The 21,543-nt window shown below is 33.3% G+C and overlaps 1 protein-coding gene across 1 annotated transcript in view; it reads left to right on the top strand.

Moving 5' to 3' along the window:
• Positions 1 to 21,543, top strand: part of LOC108689850 (netrin-1-like) — a 208,253-nt gene that overhangs the window by 81,342 nt on the left and 105,368 nt on the right. Inside the window, exon 2 of the mRNA XM_018196807.1 lies at positions 16,531 to 16,719. Within this exon, the coding sequence (XP_018052296.1) occupies positions 16,531 to 16,719 (189 nt within the window). The remainder of the gene's footprint in view (positions 1 to 16,530; positions 16,720 to 21,543) is intronic.

The following is a 21,543-nucleotide window of genomic DNA, read 5'->3' as shown; positions in this document are numbered from 1 at the left end:
AATCTTTTATGTTCCACGCAGCATACAAATGTGCAAATAAAATTTTCACATCGTAATTTCTCAGTTTTATTACTTTTCAACTTTATTTTGACGCAAGAGGACGTTGCTGATCCAACAAATATTATATACACTTTTCTCTCACGTAGGATTTAGAAAAAAATCGTTCGTAGTCAGACTCTGTTATAGAGTTTTTAATTTGTAAATGCGACTATGTAATATAAATAGTCGCGTATAGAATTCTAATTAATTTCATTTATGATAAATGAATTATGATAAATGAAATTAATCTCAAATATATTCATATAACATATAACATATTTTTATGTAAAATACAAAATCCTATTGAATTAGCATTTCATTAGAATAAAGTTCAATTTTAAGATAAAATAAAAATTTATTTGTATTGCTACTTAATTTGTATTGCTTGTCTATATGGATAAAATTAAATGTATAAAGCGTACACTGTCAAATCTATAGTGTCAAATTTAACCTAATGTGAGTCGCCACTGCTTCTACTAAATATATCGTTATTTTTTACCAAAACGATAGTTAAATTTGACACTATATTGTATCAATTTACATTATATAGTGTTATAATGTGTTAAATTGATACTGTATAATATCAAGTATAATCAGTGTTTTAGTATAAAATAAAATAGGAGCAGTAGCGTAACTCATGTTAGGTTAAATTTGATTATAGATTTAACAGTGTATGAAAATGCATATAATTCAATATCTATTAAACTCTCTGAATATCTCTGTCAACAAGAAATCGGGTCTAAATGATGAGCCTAAGAATCTAGAATATGGTGTACCCGTAGCATCTAGCTGCATCACGCTAATAAGAGGAACGAATCAGTTCTCGCCTGGAGCGGACAACGTGGCAGTAACAGCACAGTTCTAATTCTTTTTGTGTATAATCACGCGTGCCTCCCCGTAAGACGATTTCACGCTTTCGGATTTCTAGACATGTATTTCGTTCGCGCACTGTACGATACCACTTGAAAACGTGTTCGTTACTGTGTACGATGATGCCCCACGTTCGAGATTCGATAATGCCTGACATCGCCAGATATCTCTCCAGGATCTCGGCGAAATCATCGCCGTGGTTTTCTCTCCACAACGAACTCATCTCGTCGTATTCTACGCGTAGAAACGTAGCAATCTCGATAGACGGAAGCACATGGTTAGGACTTGCGGGAAGGGCAGATCGAGGAGAGAGCGTGACTTCGAATGATCGCTCACGGATAATCGGCGAAATGTAGTATATTCGGGTGAGACCGAGAAACTCAGGAATTGTTGCCAATTGTTGAGAGATGATTGTGTTACGTGCTGTTTCTTGTATTAATCTGTATAATTCTTGCGAAGACAATATGATAGAATCACGATTTCTCAAAGTTTTATTATGTATTGTAGATTCACCATTTCATCAAATTGTGTAAAATAATTGTAAATCGCTCGTGAAAGATCTATAATCGTTATTTTAAGTTTCAAAATATTATAAATTTGAAAAAAAACAGTAATAATGTACTTACATTAAATATAAAATAATAAAATTTATGTGTGTGACTTATTTTTAATAATATTAGTATAAATTCAATTAATATTAAAACAATTAGTAATTTTCATGAATGATTGTATGTATTATTTTGTAATGTAATATTAACTGAAAATATTTTTGTCACAATATCTAGATTTAGAGTTCACAGAAGCAACATCATTTATAGCAATCAGCTATGAAATTTCATTTCATAACACATAGTAATCTCTGAATTGTCTGAAGATAATCCCGAGTATGGAATCAGTTATACTTTACAAATCTGTATGATTACTTACATTATTATAATAGGATTATAAGGCGAAAATATTACACTTTATAAGCTGTTGCAATTTTCTAATATCATAATCATTTCTAATATCATAAGACTATCACCAGTATAACTATCGCTAACCGTTATATGTATCATTCTGATCTAACAAATATTTAAAGTTCTTTCGCTTGAGTTTCAAAAATGGATGCGATTTGTTATTAATCAGTTTCTATCGATAAAAAAATACTTTATACGATAAAATTGATATGGGGATTTTATATGGAAAATTTTAATCTATTCTATCTAACTCTAATTCATCATAAATTTTATTTATCTTCTTTTGTTTTTCTAATATTTAATAGAAACGTTAATAACATTTAATAAAAAATTTCAGTGTTATGGTTAAATATTCAAATTGTACGTGAAAATTTACAAAATGATCAAAATAAAAAATTTTTTATTAAGATTTCAATTCCATAAAAATTTATATATTATTCTTATATAGCTATTATTATGATAATATATTCTTCACGTCATAAATTAGACTTTTAGTTATCATTTTACACGTGGCGAACAAAAACGAATTAAAAGATTTCTATTTCTGACACATTTCGACTAGTCGAAGGAAGAGCAGTTGGGCGTGCATAAACGAACGAAATCCTAAGCGGGTAATTCCGACGAGCTGTTGATAGCTGACCCAAGGGTTAATTGCACCCTTGGCGAGACTTCTCTATCCCTCGGTACCGTTTCCTTGTATCTCTCGCGCAGCAGACTGCAATCTCTAAAACATGCTTAATTCTATATAATCACCGATCATTTTTAGGAACGCCCTATTGGCCACGCAGTGAAAATTCCTCTTTTCTATTAATTACTCAGCCGGAATCGATTGAACATCATTAAAGCGTCGTTATTTTGAATTAAGTTGATTCAACGTTACACGATAATTGGTTTGTAAAGCAGAGATTACATACCCAATACTTTACATAAATTGCATTATAAGAACCTCTCCTTATATATTACACATCCTATTATAAACGTTCTTATGTTTTCAATTTTAGATTTTTTGAAGGGGAAAATTAATATATGCGATAGAATAAAAAACTTTAATGTTAGAATTTTACGTTGTTAGAAAATTCGAAAAATATCGATCATGTATCTCTTTTACACGTTTAATAAAATATTTTTTGAAAACTCAATAATATCTGTATATATATTGAGTTTTCGAAAAATATTTTATTAAACGTGTATATTTTTTCACGCCTGCACAATATCATCAGAATCATAAAATAATTTCATGAGAATTTTATTACAGTTTAAATATTTTTATCATAATTCATATTTATATATTCTCTTCTGTGAAATATTTTTCAGATCATATCACAGTATCTCTTATAACAGTATCTATATATGTGCCTGTACAATAGAGACATAATAAACTATCTCTTCGAATATTGTTCTATAAATGAGGATAAAAATTTTATTCTTTAGAGATAAGAATTTCAAGATATTGAAACTTTGAAATATTTTTATCTCCATAAAAGTCTCGTTATCTCGAATGTATCGTTTTCAAAGTGTCGTCTCCTGAAAATAGTTTACTTCTAATAGAAATTTTACTGATTAATGAAACATACTGTGCCGAGCGATCAACGAGACTTCATCCAATCGGAATTTCTCCGTCTCGTCGCCCCCGAACGAACGAAAGGATCTCCATTAGATTTGAGCTCGTTAGAGAGACAGACAACGTGACGTGCGTTTCATGGATCGGCTACTATATAGACACTGAAATGTTGCGAGAGATCTATCCGTCTAAATTTCAAAGGCGGCTCGCCGACAAGAGTCAGGTATCATCGGTCGCGTTCGAAGGAGTTGATTGCCAGTTGTATCGATAAGATCTGACACGGACGCTCGAATTTTCAAAGCTAACGATAGGTCACGAACCCTCCAGTTAGATCGTGTCTCATGCGATGACTAGCGCCAGGTTAGCGATAGTCGAACGTGAACAATGTGCGTGCTGACTTCCACGAAACAAAGCTACAGTCACCGGGACAGGGCGGGACATATGTACATGGGCAACGCGATATGCTACTGTGATAACGCTGATAGATAACAAGTTTCTAACCTTCGACTCAATTATTGAATAAAGAATATTAGGAAGGAATGAAATAAAGAGCGAATTGTTTTCGATACAATAGATGTCAAAGTGAAGTAAATGTGACTATCGATACTCGATCCTTATCAGTCCAATCAAGTTTTATGATGTATCATACATCTCGTCGAATAGATTGGCACATTTCTTTACTTCTTCTTTCTTTTAGAAAGTAAACTACAATTGCTGCCTGGCTTTTCTAAAACCAAAACCTTTTATATATAATAATATATTGTTATTCTTATATTTCCAATGACATCATTAACGTCATAAAACTAATCCAATATGAATTCAGCAGTATTGCGATATGCTTCTTTCAGAATGCTTCTTTATTCAATGAAATGAATTTTTCTGCAAATTCTGTTTAATATCGACATTTTCTATTAATTTTTATATATTTTTATATATTTTTATAATTAGTTTAGTGAGATATCATATGTATATTTCATTCACAAATAAATAGAAATCTTGTAGCATTAACAATGTTGCAAGATTTCTATTTATTTGTAAATTATGAAATATACATACGATATCTCATTAAACTGTGGAGATAAATATTACACTAAATATATTTAATAATTTAGGATAGTTCAATATAGAACTTAATGATTAGATATGTAAGTTATTAAAGACATAAAAGAGTTAAGATAACAACTTCAAATATTTTACAAGTTATAGTCCACAGTTACAGAAGTCTGGTTTTATCACTTTGTAGAAATATATAGAGATAACAAATTTATGATTGTAACTGTGTGACTCATTGTCAGAATATGCAGGCGAAGACAAAGTAAGTTTAGATCACCACAAATTTGAAATTTCTCGCAGTAAATCAGTAGCGAGAGTAACTCTGTCATCAAAAGAATAATAAAAGTTGCAGATTTACTCCAACGAGTTTGTCTCTCCAGCAGAATCCGTCTTATACGTAAAACGCGGCGCGATAGAAATCGCACGCACTTGTATCGAAACCGTAAACGATACAAGGCTACGCAAGTCATCGTAATTTATAGGTCGACATCCTCAAGAGAAATAGAGAGAAGAGAGAAAATGTGGCATAATTCACATGCGCGAATCGATCGATCGTTAATCTCGATCTGGCGTCTCACGAAAGTAATACGAATAACTTATCTTAAATCAACAAAAAACGGCGTTATCTTTAACAGTCAAGCTAATGTAAGATATAGGCTTTATCTAGGAATAAATAAGGGATTTGTGAAAGTTGCCCTGTTTTATCGATTTCTTTAAAGAAGAAAAACTCGCGTCGCTTACTTTATTGTGATTATGCAGAAAGTTTTTGTAACAAATCGTAAGTATAAATTCTAGTGTTTTTTTTTTTTTAAAGATAAATATATAGAAAATACAAGAAATATACAGAAAATGCATTTTTATAACATATGAAACACTATTCATAGCAAATTAAATATCGTATTTTTTAAAACAATAGCTTTTATCGTAAAAAAGTTCTAAATATATTTTTCGCACAGAGAAGTAAAACAGATTGTTAGAAATACGAGAGGTTGTTAGAAATATCAGATACTGTTAGATATCAGAATTGTATTAACTTTCAAAAATATCTCTTTATAACCAGATAAATATATATATATATATATATTTCTATATTTTGAGCTATGATTGTTATTGTTTTAAATGAGAAGAAAGGATATATATGTTTTGATGTTTAAGGGAATGATATTGGGACGAATAGAATCTTCTATCAGCTGAGCGTGTCCTTGCTTCATTACAGCATCATTATTGTCTCAGGCAGGGAGGATGTAACTAGATCAATTAAGTTTCATGAAGATCCGCGTACGTGCTCTTTCGTATGTAGGAGCGCGTAAATGTGCCGAAGGTGCGATACGCGACAGTAGCACGCATTCAGCGTCGAAATCGAATTAGGCTTCGTGGCACTCTCGAGCTATCCAACTCGCCTCTTCGACAGGACGAGAGTGGGAAACACGAAGGCGCGAAGTAATCCGTTTAAGGCCGCCCTAAGTGCACGCGCGAGGCGACGCGAATCTCGACTCGAATGTGAAACGTGTGGACGCGTCTCAGCACAATGGACCTCATTACACGGTATCGGGACCTCGAAGATGGCTGGTAATTGAAGAGGTGCGTTTAGTCCGCTAAAAGCAACCCCCGCCTTCGAAGGAGCTGAGTGCGCGACGATGTGCCGCGCGATGGAATTACCCGCTTCGGAACGCCGCGCCGTATGCCATCGAGTCTCTTATGTGACACGCGTCAATGAAAATTGCGACCTTCGACATCTGCCGCGACGAGTCTCGAAGCGTTGAATACGTAAGTATCGCAAGTCATGCTATTGTTCCAAGAAGATATTATGAGATAAATCTGAAGAATAGCGATAATTTCAATATTTTTTACAGCGTCAAATTGTAGAGAATTAAAGAATTTTTGCAAATTACATTCGAAGAATGTAATATTGTTGAAATATTGATTTGCAACACACAAGGTCTGTTACATGTTTTAAAATTTTATATTTCTAGATAAAAAGAAAGAACACATATTTCTATGAATATAAAGTCAAATGATTCGTTGATGAAATAATAGACACAAATACAGTAGCATCAAATAATTTATTTAAAAGTTTAGGCGAATTTTTTTTTATAAGAAATGTTCAAAGTGTGTCCTCCATCATTTTCTACCTGAATACAACATACACATGATTAGTATATTATCGTTTATTTCAATAGTTATTATTTCGACAACGAAGTATCAACGATTTAATCATAGAATTTATTCACAGAAATATTTATTCTTTCTTTTTATTCAAGAACATGCTCATGAAAATATTTTAAAACATACTTATGACTTTCTCTGTACGCACATACATATAAAAATTTTGCAATTTCATGAAATAATGTTGGAAAATAAATATTTATGTGAAAAATAAATTATTGATTTTAATAAATATTTAAATATAAAAGGAGTTAAATTTTCTAAATACATTGCCTTTTTATTAATCTACTATTAAATTGCTATTAAATTAGACAAACAGAGACGAGACAGATATTTTCTTAAAAAAATATTAATTCCAAGAGACTGAATTCAACATAAATTTAATATACTTCTAATGATTTTATGAGAGAAAAAAACAGTTAACTGCAACATGTACGCTCAAGTATCGCGCCATAATGTAGTTAAACAATGATGTTTAATTTCGATCCAGCAATTCCGCGGGAATTTTATGATCCTGGGGGAACATACGAAAGATCACACGAGGGTCAGGATCATGCACGAACCGGGCGATTCTGGCGACCACCCGGAAACAACTGGTGTGAGCATGATTACGATGATCGCATCGATGTATCTCGTGGCACGAAAATTAGCTCGTAATTTCAGTACAGGTGTTCCTTACCCGCGTCCGCTGGCAGATCATCCCACGCAGTTTCGGCGAAAGTTTTCAACCGAAAGGCGACCCGCGCGAGCGGTGGTGCATTAATAATCGCGGTAACCCTTTCTTTAGTCATGTTATTTGTGGAGAAGAGATCGCGCATAAGGAGCCTGGGCCACCAGCGCAAACCGGCGTGAGGTCCTCTTAAACGGATATTAATTAGTGACTGCTGTTACCTGAACGCACAATAGGTACAGGCAAGAGGATCAACAAAACGGATGATTGAATTATGTTCGCGCGCATCCAAGAAGGAACAATCGTTATTCCTCCATATGGATGATGGCGATCTGACGCGTCGGAGAAAGCGTATATTCTTTATTTTTCAGCATTACTGACACATCTTTCAAAGTACATATGAAGATACGTATGTATGTATTTTTATAAATACACGGTTTTGCTGAAGTATCTAAAAATACAACTAGATACAATTCTGAAAATAATTTTAGTTGAGCTAGTAATTGTAAAATGTAGAACGCTCAAACTTGTTGTAAGAATGTTAAAACTTTTTGTATTATTACATATCAGAGACCATCTGGCACTAAAAATAATATTCAAATAATTATTCTTGACACGTCTCGACGACAACTCGATGACAAATCAATTCCGATGTCATATTTTAATGACATAAATGAGACACAGCAGTGCGCTAATCTGCACGTAGAGAACATGGAAAATTCAACGCATTTTCTTGACTAGTTCAATTTGTCTCACGAATTTCTCACAGCTATGACAAAATTGTTTAGTCCAAGGAAAGTCTTAAGTCTTCTTCATGTCTCTCATTTTCTTTGTCTTTCTCTGCTTTTTATATCTCTTTCTCTCTTGTTTTCTCCTTTTTTGTGTGACGTAGCAAAGCTGTTTGGGAAAAAGGGGCCCATGACGAAGGGCGGAGATACTCTTAATTAATTATTCCATGGGCGTCGCGCCGCTCAAAATTAAAATCGGTTCATTAAGCGGCGCTACGTGGAATTTTTCCCTAATCCAACTGGGCGAAAAGAGCGGTGAGAGAGGAAAGGGCGGTGACGACAGCTACCGGTTTTCTACCTTCATGGAAGAAGAGAGGGCCATGTTGAGGAAGTTGCCCATGCCGTTGAATGGAGCAAGGGAATTCGATTCGCTCGTTCGTTCAGGCCAGCAAAGCGCCTATCTCTCCCTTTCGGTCTTAATGGCCCAACGAATGACGACGAGGCCGTGGTTTTTATCTCCGTGTGCAATAAATGCCTCGTTAACGATCGCGCTCGCGAGCAATAATCGAAATTTCCGATTGGTGCGAGACGTGCGCATGCTTTTATGACGACGTCGGCGAGCGCACCGCCAACACGTTAAGACGCATAACGGAGTCGTATACGGTAACTTATTGCATTGACGATGGTGTCGTTATTTAGTAACGGCTGTACAAAATTCTCGTGCAAGAGGCGAGTAAGTGTTAAGTCGTGTCGATGTTACGAGACGTATCACGCATATTTTAAGATTGCTTATTTTCATGTAAATTAGTTGAAGAGTAGTAGACATGTGAGACCTTCACAATATGCTTCAGAATTCTGCTGAAGTCCTAAAAAGAAAGTTTTAGAGATTCACTCTTCTATCTTTCTTTGAATATTTTTTTTTTAATAAAACTAATAAGAGAGAAAAAAATCCTTTATTGAATAAATATTACAAAAGCTAAATTAATAGAATAAGCGTTCTTATAGAAGAAAATTAGTTATTAAATTATTATAGAATAACATTTTGTGATGTAAACTATTACTTTTATTATATCGTATAGAAATTTTCCAATGGTATCTTTATTATATTTACAACGCTTTTTATTTGAATTATTTCAAATGAAAAATTTTACGCCAGCAATGTTTCGAATGACTACGTTAATTATAATTGGCTTATAAATTGCAGAAATATTTAATACGTATTCAGAATTACGATTATTGTGCGATTGTAAAATTATTTCCAGTTGGCTTTTTGCAATGATTATACACGGAAACCGCTTGGCTGAAATAACGATTGAGAGAGAAATATGTCTATAGACTTAACTCGCACTCACATCTGTTCCAAGCGTGCCAGCGCCAGCGCTGCAATTTTGTAATAAACTTATCGGTCTGATGCGATAATTATCGCGCATCTGGCAAGGCCGATCCGCGTGATTACCGAGAGTAATCCGCGAGCGAGTCGAAGCGGATGGAAACCAAGACGGGGCACCTGTGGGCGCGGGATAACTTCTTGAACGCGGATAATCGTACAGCCTGCGTTATCTATGGTTCGAAGCTGGCGTGGGTTCCGACCGCAAATGATGGGATAAAAGGGTCCTCGGTACGACAGGATATAATTATGGCTTTACGTAGCATTACGAAGAGGTACCGCGAGACGCCCAGACACCGGTCGCGCCGGTGACTCTATTTAAAGTTTAAGTGGGACTTAAATTAAAATCCATTAATATTATAACGATTACGGTGACATCTGTACCATAAATTCCATCTTAAGCGATGATACGCTTCTGCATTATCTTGAATTCTCTTCTTACTTTCCATATGCTTTTCAATATAATAATCATAACAGAAATTCCCTTCTTATTATATGTACTTTCAAAGAACGTTTATCAAATTTTTACTATTTTATTTTAACGTATTTATTTTAACGTAATATGTTTTGAATTTTATAAAAGAAAATATACAGAAATTGAAGTGCTCCGTTCCATGAAGATATCAAAGAGAATCTTATCGATTATTCTCAATATCTAAATCTATCTTTCATTACGTTTCAAGATTTCAGAGAGAAATTCCGAGCACGTACTGTACCAATAAAAGGGCCTAGCATACCTGAACGTGTTAGCGAAACGCTCGAAATGTATGAATCGACCGCTCGCTTGCGGCACTGGAATTCTTCCCGCCGCGGGATGAGAAAAAGAAGCTAAACGAAATACGCGAAGAAGTTTCAGCATGAAGTTACTCGGTTCAGCCAGCAAGACAACTTCAATTTTAAATAACGGTTTAAATCGACTTTTCATTATAACGATAACACATGCGTATATATAACGTGATTCGTAACAATAATTTTAAGGCCAAATAAATTGCAATTAAAATAAAAGTCATATTCTTCTAATATCTTTGTAAGAGAATTATTTAAAAATATTTCTTCTATTTATGTATAACAATATTTTCTGACATATTTGAAAATATATTTAGATTTTATTTTTTTATTAGAAGAAATAAAATCTAAATGCATCTTTGAGATTCTTGCTTTTTCTTCTAGATCAATTATGATATGATGAAAAAGCGGAGTTGTAATTTCCTCTCTTTTATAGACTTACAGATATGTTTGGCTAACCGCAAATACAGGTTTGAAACATTTTTCGAAGAAATCATTCAGTCTGCTGGGTCTCGAGAGAAATGTTCGACATGGAAAGTTTTTATCCCAGAGATTGGGCGAGTTATTTTAACAAAGCGATTTAACTTCGTAAGCAAACGACTATATCATATCCTTTCAATTAGTAGATATTGCAAGATTAATTGGAAACGCAGAAACTCTCTGATTATAATATAATCCTATTAAAGACAAAATAAAGATTAAACTCATGAGACGATAAACAGTAAACATGCTTTGTAACAAAGTTGTATTATTTTCATATGCATTGGACTATTTTTACATATGTATTACAAATGAAAATGCGTTTTTTTAAATTAAAATAATGGAGTCTTTCTCCTAATATCATTTCGTACAACATAAACAAATAAACACACAAAAAAATGTTTGATGTACATCTATTATATTAAATTTAATTAAAAATTAAAATATTACGAAGGATTTTCTGCGGAGTAATTCTAATAGGAAAAGAGTATGTATTTAATAAAAATTTCTATAAAAAAAGATTTATTTTAATTAGTTTTATGAGATTAACTTTTTTACGTTTATCTATTCTATATGATATTCTTGTATTGAGTTTTTGTTAAACATCTGCTTACAAATTAAGATGCAATGATTTAAAATATAAAAAAAAAATGTTTCCTACAAGAAACTTGGCTGTACAGCAAATGTCAAACAACATATTAAAGATTTTGATGCGTGTTTAAAATAAATGAGAATATAACGTATTAATTTGCCTTGACAGAAACCAGACCAGGTATTTTATTCGTATTTTAGTATTCTGCAATATTTTTTCTTGTTGGAACAAGAGATTATCACACTTGAGAAGCTTGCTGTTTCCTCTTCGAATAAAATTCGGAAAAGGTACATCTCTATTCCTTAAAATAAAGTTTCCGAGAACAAGTTTTATACATTCCGGAGTTGAGAAACAAATGATACATGCGCGATAGGAAAAAGGTCAAAAGGTTCTAAGAGTTTGAATGTACATATCTGGTAGCAGAATAGAGGAAAATAATGTGGAAGTTGATATTCCGATAGCGTTTCAAGAAGAATTCATGACAAGTTGTTTTTTTTTTTAAAAAAATATTTTAATTTTTTATTCAATTTTTATTTTTTTATTAATTTAAATATTTAATATCAATTTCTCACTTTGTTAAGAGTTTTATCAGTTTCAATAAAAATAATACCGTTGATTTTAACAAAAACTAATAATAAATATTTTTACTACAAATATCAGTAAAATTAATTAAATTCATGCATTTTTTAAAGAAAGACTTTGATATTTTCCAAGAAAGTATTATCACTTAATTTGAGTGAAGAATAAAGTGCGAAATTTTATTTAATCACAGGTATTCCGCAAAGAACTAATTTACTGGAAATAAATTTACTAAGGTAGAGTTTCACTGTTTGCTTTAGTAACACTTTATTTTTCTCCAGGGATATATTGATTTATGAGAGGCGCCATAAAAAGGAGCTACAACTCGACTATTATAAATCGTGGGATACAGTCGGAGTTAATTAATATCGATCGACGTAGATCCGAAAACGCTAATTCGCTCTTAATATGCCAGCAGTAAACGCTACAGTAACTTACCGATACTTCGATTAATCGCTAATTACGATGATCATCTTTACGAAAACGAATCGAGATTCTGACATGGCTACGACTTAATAACAGGAACCGATCGTAGAATTTCAGACGGTGGCTGACGGTGGTTATTAACTATCGAGAGGTTATCCGATCGACCCGATACATAGTGGCTAACTTGGATTCAACAACATTCTTATCCATCGATCAAATTCTGCGCTTCGCGCAAACCAAGTTCCCATAAATCATCGGCTGAGATTTTCACTGGGATTTGCAATGAGAGCATTAAGAAAACATTATCTTGAAATTAATAAATTTGCGTACAATTTTTATATATTTGAAAAGTATTATAACAATGTCTGTCGGTGATTAACTAATATAATTTGTCAAAAAGCGATTATTCTGTGAAACATTAGAAAATGGGGGCGATATATCATATAAAAATAGCGATATGCATGAAAAATTTTATGTTCTAACAATTGGGAAGAAACAGAATTAATAAGAAACATCCTTAAAAAAAAAGAAATGAGTTTAAAATTTAAAAATGTATGATAGGTTTTTTTCATTAAATCACTCACTACTTCATTTCCGGTAAAGAGGCGAAGATTCCGATAACAAACATACTGAAGAACATACACAGGACTAAAAACTGAATCATGGTAGAAAGAAACGAGCATTCTCTTGATGATTTGTCCGGAAGCAATATCTCACTCGTATCTTGCGTTTCAATCAATGTCAGTTTGTTTAACGCGAAACTGCATCAACAAGAACTTATTTCGAGTAGATTTCTTTAACTAGTTTTTCTCTAGTTTATCAATTTCTTTTATAATGTTTTTGTTATTGTAATAACATTATTATGTCGTAATATCTTAATATCGACAATAAATACTAAATAATATTTATTTCTCAATCTCATGTCTATCCTATGTATTTAATTATTTCATATTTATCATTTCATTCACAGTTAGTTATTATTCACTGTTAGATATCAAAGGAGCGATGGTAATCCAATCTGTTGGGTTAAATAATAATATTTTGCTATTTTTTTAATTGCATGTGTCAAAATATAAATAAATCCATTTCTTAGTTTCAATTAAAGTAATCAATATCTATATTAACGTATATATTTAATAATAAATTTATTTAATAAATAATAAATAATATATTTTTTAAATTAAATTTTAACTCTATTGTTTAGTTAAATTAACGACATATTGAGTAAAAGCAATGATTATAGAAATTAAAAATAACTCAAATTATTATTTGATATTATGAATTTAACAGTATATAATTGTCTTTTTAATTTGAATCTTTTTATGATGTTCATTTTTAATCGTTAAGACATTCGTATTAATTACACGCTATTTTAAATTGAAGCAGATCCTATTTTTCACACCGCCGCCGGTCAATCGATTAAAGCGTAGCGCTAATTTGTAAGAGGATATAAATTATGACAGCAGAGGTAAGCTGTACACGACGACGTCAGCATTCAAGAAAGAAAAAAAAGGAGGACAAAGCACGTGCCGAGGTAACAGGGAGAAAAAAGTTACAGTAATGAGTGTCACCGCGAGAGAAAAATAAGGCTTCTCCTGATTCGACACACGGGATTATTAGGTGGAGAGAATTCACAAGAGAACGAATGCACAGAAATGGATTAATCGCGAGCCTCTCCCATTGATTCCACCCTTGGCATTCACCGTTCTCCCTTTCAATTATTCTGTTATGTTTTCAAGCTGTCGCAAAGAACATGGCGTGCTTGAATAAAGGAAAATTACGGTACGATTTTAATCGGAGAAGTTCCCCTGAGCTCCTTAAGAATTCAAACAAATGATCGATGCATAGGGTGAAACTGTCGGGACAATAATATCAACGTAGATAAATTCTTTTCAATTACAGTTATCAAAATATAACTGACTTTTAAGAAGACAGTTATTTGGCATACATATATATAAACGAATGAGATAAGTGGAAAAAATTAGAATTCTAACTTTTTAGTGAAAACTTAGAAATAAGTTGGAGATAAAGCCTGATTGAGACGTTAAATGAACATTACAAGAAAAGATTTTAATCCCAGCTGAAGATCAAGAATTCTTGAAATATTCTTATAATCACGTTATTGCTTAAACGTAATTATACTTTTCAAGAGAATATCTTCATATAATTTATTATTCTCACAGTCAATAAGAGATTTCTTTGCGTTTTTTGTGTTTATAAACTGACTTTAGAAAGTTTGAAAGAAATTATATATTCAAGCTGGAAATATTTAATCTGCATAATAGAAAAGCATTTATATTCTTAAAACTTTAAAAAAAAATTTGGGATATTATTTTTATTTGCAATACAAAATTCCTTATAAAGATTAACTTTTATCCTATTTCATCAATTTTCATACAATAGTGTGTGAACTTTATAATGTTCATTAAATTTTATCGCTTGTTATTTTGATATATTGATAGATTAATGGATTAGTCAATTGCATTCCCATCACGATTTTTTTGTGCCAAAATAATACATAAATTCAATCTTTTTTTTAATCGAAATTTTATGACAGATTTATCAAATCCTACTCACAAAGAAAATTCAATAAGCCATAAAAATGCATAAAAATAGAGCTTAAATAAAGTTTAAATAATAGAGTTTAAATACAAATAGAGAACTTAACCTAAATAATGTAAATGATGTCTTATACTAAAAAATAAAGACAAACATATAACTTTAACTACTTTAACTACTTTACTTTAATTGGTTTTTAACTACAACAAAAAATTATTATAGATTTCAATTAAATTATTTCACTTATGTGCAAAGTTGTATATACATTTTATTTTTTTATTTCCAGATTGAACTTTCCTTATGAATATGATTCAATGATATTGTCACAAAAATTCTACGTAAAAGTTGAAATTTCAAATTTTTCGTATTATGGACTACTGAATCTCTTTATCTCTTATTGTCGGGTTGAGTTAGCAACGCTATGCGAAGCAGATCGAGAACGACGAGAGAAGTCGAGGACCGTCGTCCGATAACGAAGATGATCCTCTCGAGCCGTCTTTCTTCCTCCAGCCGGATGAATAAACTCGAGACTAATTACCGCGATAAGTACAGAAGGAACCCCGGCACGCTCCATCGTGCGTTCCACGATGAAGCTCCGTAATATTAACGAGTGGTGGCTGCGCGCCACGCTCAATGCTTCAATCGGAGGAATGTCTGAAATATCTACTCGCAGTTACCGGCGAAATAATATATATTTATGTCGCTTGTATGTATCGGTTGAGCGGGACGCAACGTTTATTATTTCACAGCAATGCGTAATTAAAGTAGAATAGATGGCATTTAAGTAATGCCAATGCGGATTCTGGCAAGATGAATATAATTAATATAATTAATATAAGAAATGCTGCGATTTAGCCGAGCAATCATTGCATATTAATCAATTTGTATGAACATGTTTACTTATCATAGACACTTCTCTAAGCAGTTAATAATTGCATAAGCAAACCTATGTACCAATATGTGAAATTGAGTTTCTATTTGTACGAGAAAAGATTAATTCAAAGCAATCACTTTAAGGAATAAATAAACAATATCTCTTTTTTAGAAATTTACAGGAAAATTTTTAGAAATGTCGATTTTTTAAATTCAATTTATTAAAGCTTTTTTTGCTAATATCTCACCGCTATGTACACTTCGTGAATAAAAAAAAGAATATGTGTTACTTTTATGAAAAACGAATTTCATATATTCTAAGTTACACACGTTTTAAATCAAATTATCTCAAATACATTCTCTACATTTTGCATAGAGAGCCATGTACACCTAAATTTAAGATCGTAGATTGTATTATCTTTTTAACAATATTTTCTCGATATGTCCAAAAATATGATACACGAATAACGTAAACTACTGACCTCCTTCTTTAAGGAGAAGGTGAAAATATATATTTTAACATTATTATTTCCACACGCAACGCAAATTAAATGATAATGAAGGAGGTATCCTTCATTTTTCTCTTTCAGCAAAATAATTGCGGCCGCATTGAACTTCAATCGCAATTATGGCGCTTTAATGACAATAATATCGGCATTAACGGCGCGACTAAAAAGGATGAAAAGAAATCTTGCGCGTGTGCGAGTGAGATAAGGAGAAATTAAAGGAAATGGTAGTCATAAAATAATAGCGCACCTCGGTTGTCGCTCACTGACTGAAATTGCCGTGTTACCTGTTTCAGTGTGCAACTGCAACCTCCACGCGAGAAAGTGCAGATTCAACATGGAGCTGTACAAGCTGTCGGGCCGTGTCAGCGGAGGCGTTTGTCTGCAGTGCCGGCATTTTACGGCAGGAAGGCACTGTCATTACTGTCGCGAAGGTTACTACAGAGATCCGGCGAGACCGATCACACATCGCAAGGCCTGCAAACGTAAGTGCCCCCGCGGCCCGGCAATTACATGTAAATCCAACAAAGACACCTCAGCGACGCGCGCGCGTGGCAATTACGCTCGCGTCGAGTAACCCTACGCGATTACTCGTGGCACGGTTAATTACGGAAGTACCACGGTGAACTTGCTATCGTCTCGCGCGCGAGATTAGTAAGCGACGATAATAGTGTGTAGGATTTCTAATTCTTCACGCGTCTCAATGTACGCGCGCTAATAATGTGAAGCTAATTAGACGATCCTGCGGGTCATATATACAGCTTTCTCTATGGCGCGTAACGATTCGCTTTCGAAATCACGATTCCGCGAGAGAGATTCTGCGAATCGAAAATTCTCAAGTATTTTTCGCGAGAAGAAAAATGCAGATAAGAATTCTACAAGACTGACGTATTTTAATAAGAGTATTTCAACACTCGGATATACATAAGTATTTTTCTACATGCGTATTTTTTTTTACTGTTGCATTTTTTAACCGAGAATTTTTCCCAAACAGTGCATAGAAAAAAACAATTTTATTTGAAATATTTAAAAATTTAGTTATAAATCCGATTTTTAGATGTAAATCCGAAAATAACTTTGTTGGATTATAAAATAAAATATGCAGGACAAAAATTGATCGCTATTATAAAATGTAAAAATTTTTTTACAGTATTATTCATTATGCTTAAATTTCCTACACATTACAATTATTTTGATAATCCAACAAAATTATTTCTAGATCTGTATCTATTTAAATTATTAGATATTTCACCACAATCATTCTTTCCGCGTGACTATGTACAGTTCCTGTATTTTCAACATTCACCGCCGTATTCAAAGACACGTTATGTGAATCTGATCGGAACACTTATTGTGAATAAGCGACTGATCGAAAGCGGTGAAGGGAGCGAACTAAGAAACGACACGACGACTTCTCCAATCGAGTCAGCGCATCTTCCCAGCCGCGCTACGCTGTTGAGAGAGACTTGGACGCTATTACCATTCGTCTCAGTCCCTCCGTGGTACTGTTACAAAGTGGTTACCAGCTGAGCAACCCCCTAATCTCGGTACATTCAATTTATGTACGTTTGTCTAGGCTCATAGACCGCCGCGGGGATAACGATCTCCCGGTGTGAGAAAGCGCGCGTCAATGCATCGTAAATGCATCGGAGCGCGGTCTACGTGAGCGAGCGTCTGCACAGTGCATCCCATATCGTTCGTAACTGTACGGCGGAGCCGTTGTCCGATGTCGATTTACCGTGTAAGAATATTAGGCTCATTGTACCGTGATAAATCAGAAATTCATGCGAAATATCAACACAATTGTCAGATCTTGCAATAAAAAGAGGCAACAAATCTGAAAGCTTCGCAAAATACTCCTCTCTTTTTCCCTATTCAATTTTAAAATGCATTTGTTATCATGATTTTTTAATGTTTTCTTTTGATGTAACTTCCATGCAGCAGTAGACATTAGATCTGTTTTCTATTTCTGCACCAGACTGCTACAACTTTCTTCTTTGCATTTGCCAAATGTCAATCATATATTATACCTATTTCACTTAATTTTAAGTGCCAAAAGTGTATACTAGTTCAGCTATAGAAAAAGATACAGACTTATTGCAAATCATCATTGCGTATCAATGTAGACGGTAAGTATTGCATTGGGTATCAAAATTGTTGTAATAATACGCAAAGACAATATGTGTCATATTATTAGATTACACAATATGATGACACGATACGCGGATGCACTACAAGTCTACATCAGACCATCCATCCATCCATCATTTGAGTGTATGAATATTTAGTAATGCGTTTTTTTTTTTTACAATCGCGAGGATTTTCGCGAGATTCTAGGTATTCGCACTTGACAGACAGGTTTCGCGCGATTAATTATGTATGTCACTGGACAACACGCATATATTCTCTAACAAGGAGTACATGTCGTGTTGAATTGTAAGGTTAATTAACTTTTTACGGTCTAGAATATTTTTTATGTTACATGACATTTATGCTCATTGCGAAGACCAGTTGTAAAAGAGACATCCACGCATAAACGTGTAATAAAAATTTTACTCGAGACATGTCATTCAAAGGTGTCAGATATAATCCCATTTATCAGTAAACACTATGTTTCATAAATATTTTGTAACGTCTCCGAGTTATAAACAAGAAATGAACAGAAAAATCATTTTAAAAAAATCGTATGTTAATGTGACATGTGTAATCAACTTTGAAACATGTTTTACTATCAAGAATTGAACATCTTTGAGATATCATTATATAAAACATCGATATATCGATCGACATATCGATCTATCAAGAAATAAAAGTAATGTGAAAACAGAAATGTAAAAAATTTATTTGATAAATTTATTTGATAAATTTATATGACACAGCAATATTATATGAGGCGCTTAAGTGCTTAAAATTCGGTTTCATAAATTATTAACAGTTAAGCCATTTTTATGCGATAAGCGCCATATTGCCATATATCAAATTTATAAGCAAGCATAATGATTAACGGGCTTAACAGCCAAAATATTAACTGCTGAGTTAGCGATTCATAGAGACAACGATATAGCGCACATATGGTTTACCTCGTGTTCTCTCACAGGGCTTCTGGTTCCAATATATAAAACCTAAGTGTCGCACCAAGAGAGCCTGCGCATACTCTTGCCATCGAGATAACGAACAGTATCTCAATTCTGTATTCTCGTTAGCAATCATGGCAGCTGTTAGAGATAACAACGAGACACGACATTCACCGCGAACGCACACCGAGCGTGAAAAGAAGATTTAAGCTTGTCTTAGGATGGCATAAGTTTCATAAATTAATCCTCAGAACGAGGGGATTCCATCGGTGTTGGATCGCGTGGAAAGACGGGAGAGTATAATTTCATTTTAATACATAATTTAAGTTTGAGCTTTAACCGCGCTCGAAACTTCAGAGATGATTGCCCCTCCTCCTCTCTCTCTCCATAACGATGATAAATTTAGGAATTAGTTGGGTGACAGGATGGTCCGATTTCGCTCCGTTGGGTATAACGAGTAAGTATATAATGAAGTTGTAAAACTTCACTTTAAAACAGTTCACCTATGTATATAATCACGTTTTATAAAAATTATAACAACAATATTGTACAATAAATTTCAATCATTACAGAAAATAAAATTCTAATGTCTGTTCTCTCTTTAATCTAGGATTCTATTTTTTCAAAACAAGCAAATTAAAAAGGAAATATATTATGAGTCGAGTTTCATGATAGTAAAGTTACGATCTTATAATTTTGAGGTTTTATCTTTGACTAGTAATTTAAGATCCCTGATATCAGTGGCTTTTTCAGAAAACTAGCTATATCTAATTCTTAGTTTTCAAGGTAGGGATAGAGTGAAATTACGACATTATTACATGGTGATTAATATGGTGCGGTGAAGATAAGATCTTTCTAAGGGTAAAGCAACTCTGATTGAATAATTAGCCACGCCCACTGGATTAATTTCAATTTAACGTCGTGTTAAATAGCGCGAGTGGTCATATTTATATATCATACTACTTGCCGACTTATTTAGATAGCGATAGCTCAATATTATCGTTCTCAAGGAAAAATATCCTTAAGTAATTAAGTCTAGTTAAAGCATGCTAATTAAGATCGCTTGCAGGAAGAGAACTCGCATGCAACGAACGAGATAATATATTCCAAAGTACACATTATTTGCAGGATAATGAACGTAAGCTTATCAGTACTATATACAATTGAATAACCTCGAGAAACTCTACTGCCACAAATGTTCACAGAATTCCATGCAATTCGAAATTCTATTCACGTCGAAAATAGAGAGCAATAATCTCCGTTGAGCGCGCTGCTGAAAGCATCAACGATAACGACGACCACGATAACGACGATGACGCTACTCATTTTATAAGATATGCCTTATAAGATATCCGTTTGTGTGCTTCTCTCTCCATCGGCCGCTATCTTCCATTATTACAAGCTCGAATGCGCGACGAAAATGCAGATTTCTGCAATTTCTCATCTTTCTCTGCCGCGTCTTGCAACGTCCCGTCATTGCACCGAACGCACGTCTCCTCCATGACATGCACTAGCATTTTCACGGTTAGTGAACTCTAGATTGGTCCTGCCATACGATCCCTCTCATCTTCCTATCGTGCTTACTCACGACAAACCATCCCCTCAATCTCGTGCTCAACATTTTCGCGGGAAAATACAACCCCTAGTGTCGACTGTGACGTACCGTCAGGTCAGAATAGCGTTGCTCGTTTCGAGATTTGCACGGTGACGAATGAGAGTTTCCTCGACCTTCTTCATATTTCGTTTTCATTCCTTTTTCGCTTTACTTGTCTGCAGTGACTACTACTTATTTCGACCGTATAAAGTTCCTTTGCTTTGACTGTCCTGAGAAATAAAGTCAGCATTTTGCTAAAAGCTGTTTTACACGTGACGTGGCGAGACTATCGTTTGTTAAGAAATTTTGTATATTCTTTGTGTTAGCGTATATATGTTGAGGATAATACGACTTTATAAATCTAATAACTCACATATTTTAATAAATAAGTTTTAATTTATTTTAATAAATTAAAACTTATTTATTAAATCTATTTAAATTTTTTAGACTGTATTTACAGACTTTTAATATTTAGTTTCAGTTTTTAGTTAATTCCATCCTTATTGATTTATTTACCATATATGAATTGATGTAAATCAAAGGATCAAATAAATAAAGCATATTTCTAAAAAAATTATTAAAAATTATTAAGTTATATGGTTTTATATCGTCATGGTTCAAAGAATATTGACATTTCAATA

Source organism: Atta colombica, unplaced genomic scaffold, assembly GCF_001594045.1.
Source record: "Atta colombica isolate Treedump-2 unplaced genomic scaffold, Acol1.0 scaffold277, whole genome shotgun sequence".
NCBI lineage: Eukaryota > Metazoa > Arthropoda > Insecta > Hymenoptera > Formicidae > Atta > Atta colombica.
This window is presented reverse-complemented; position numbering and strand designations above follow the sequence as displayed.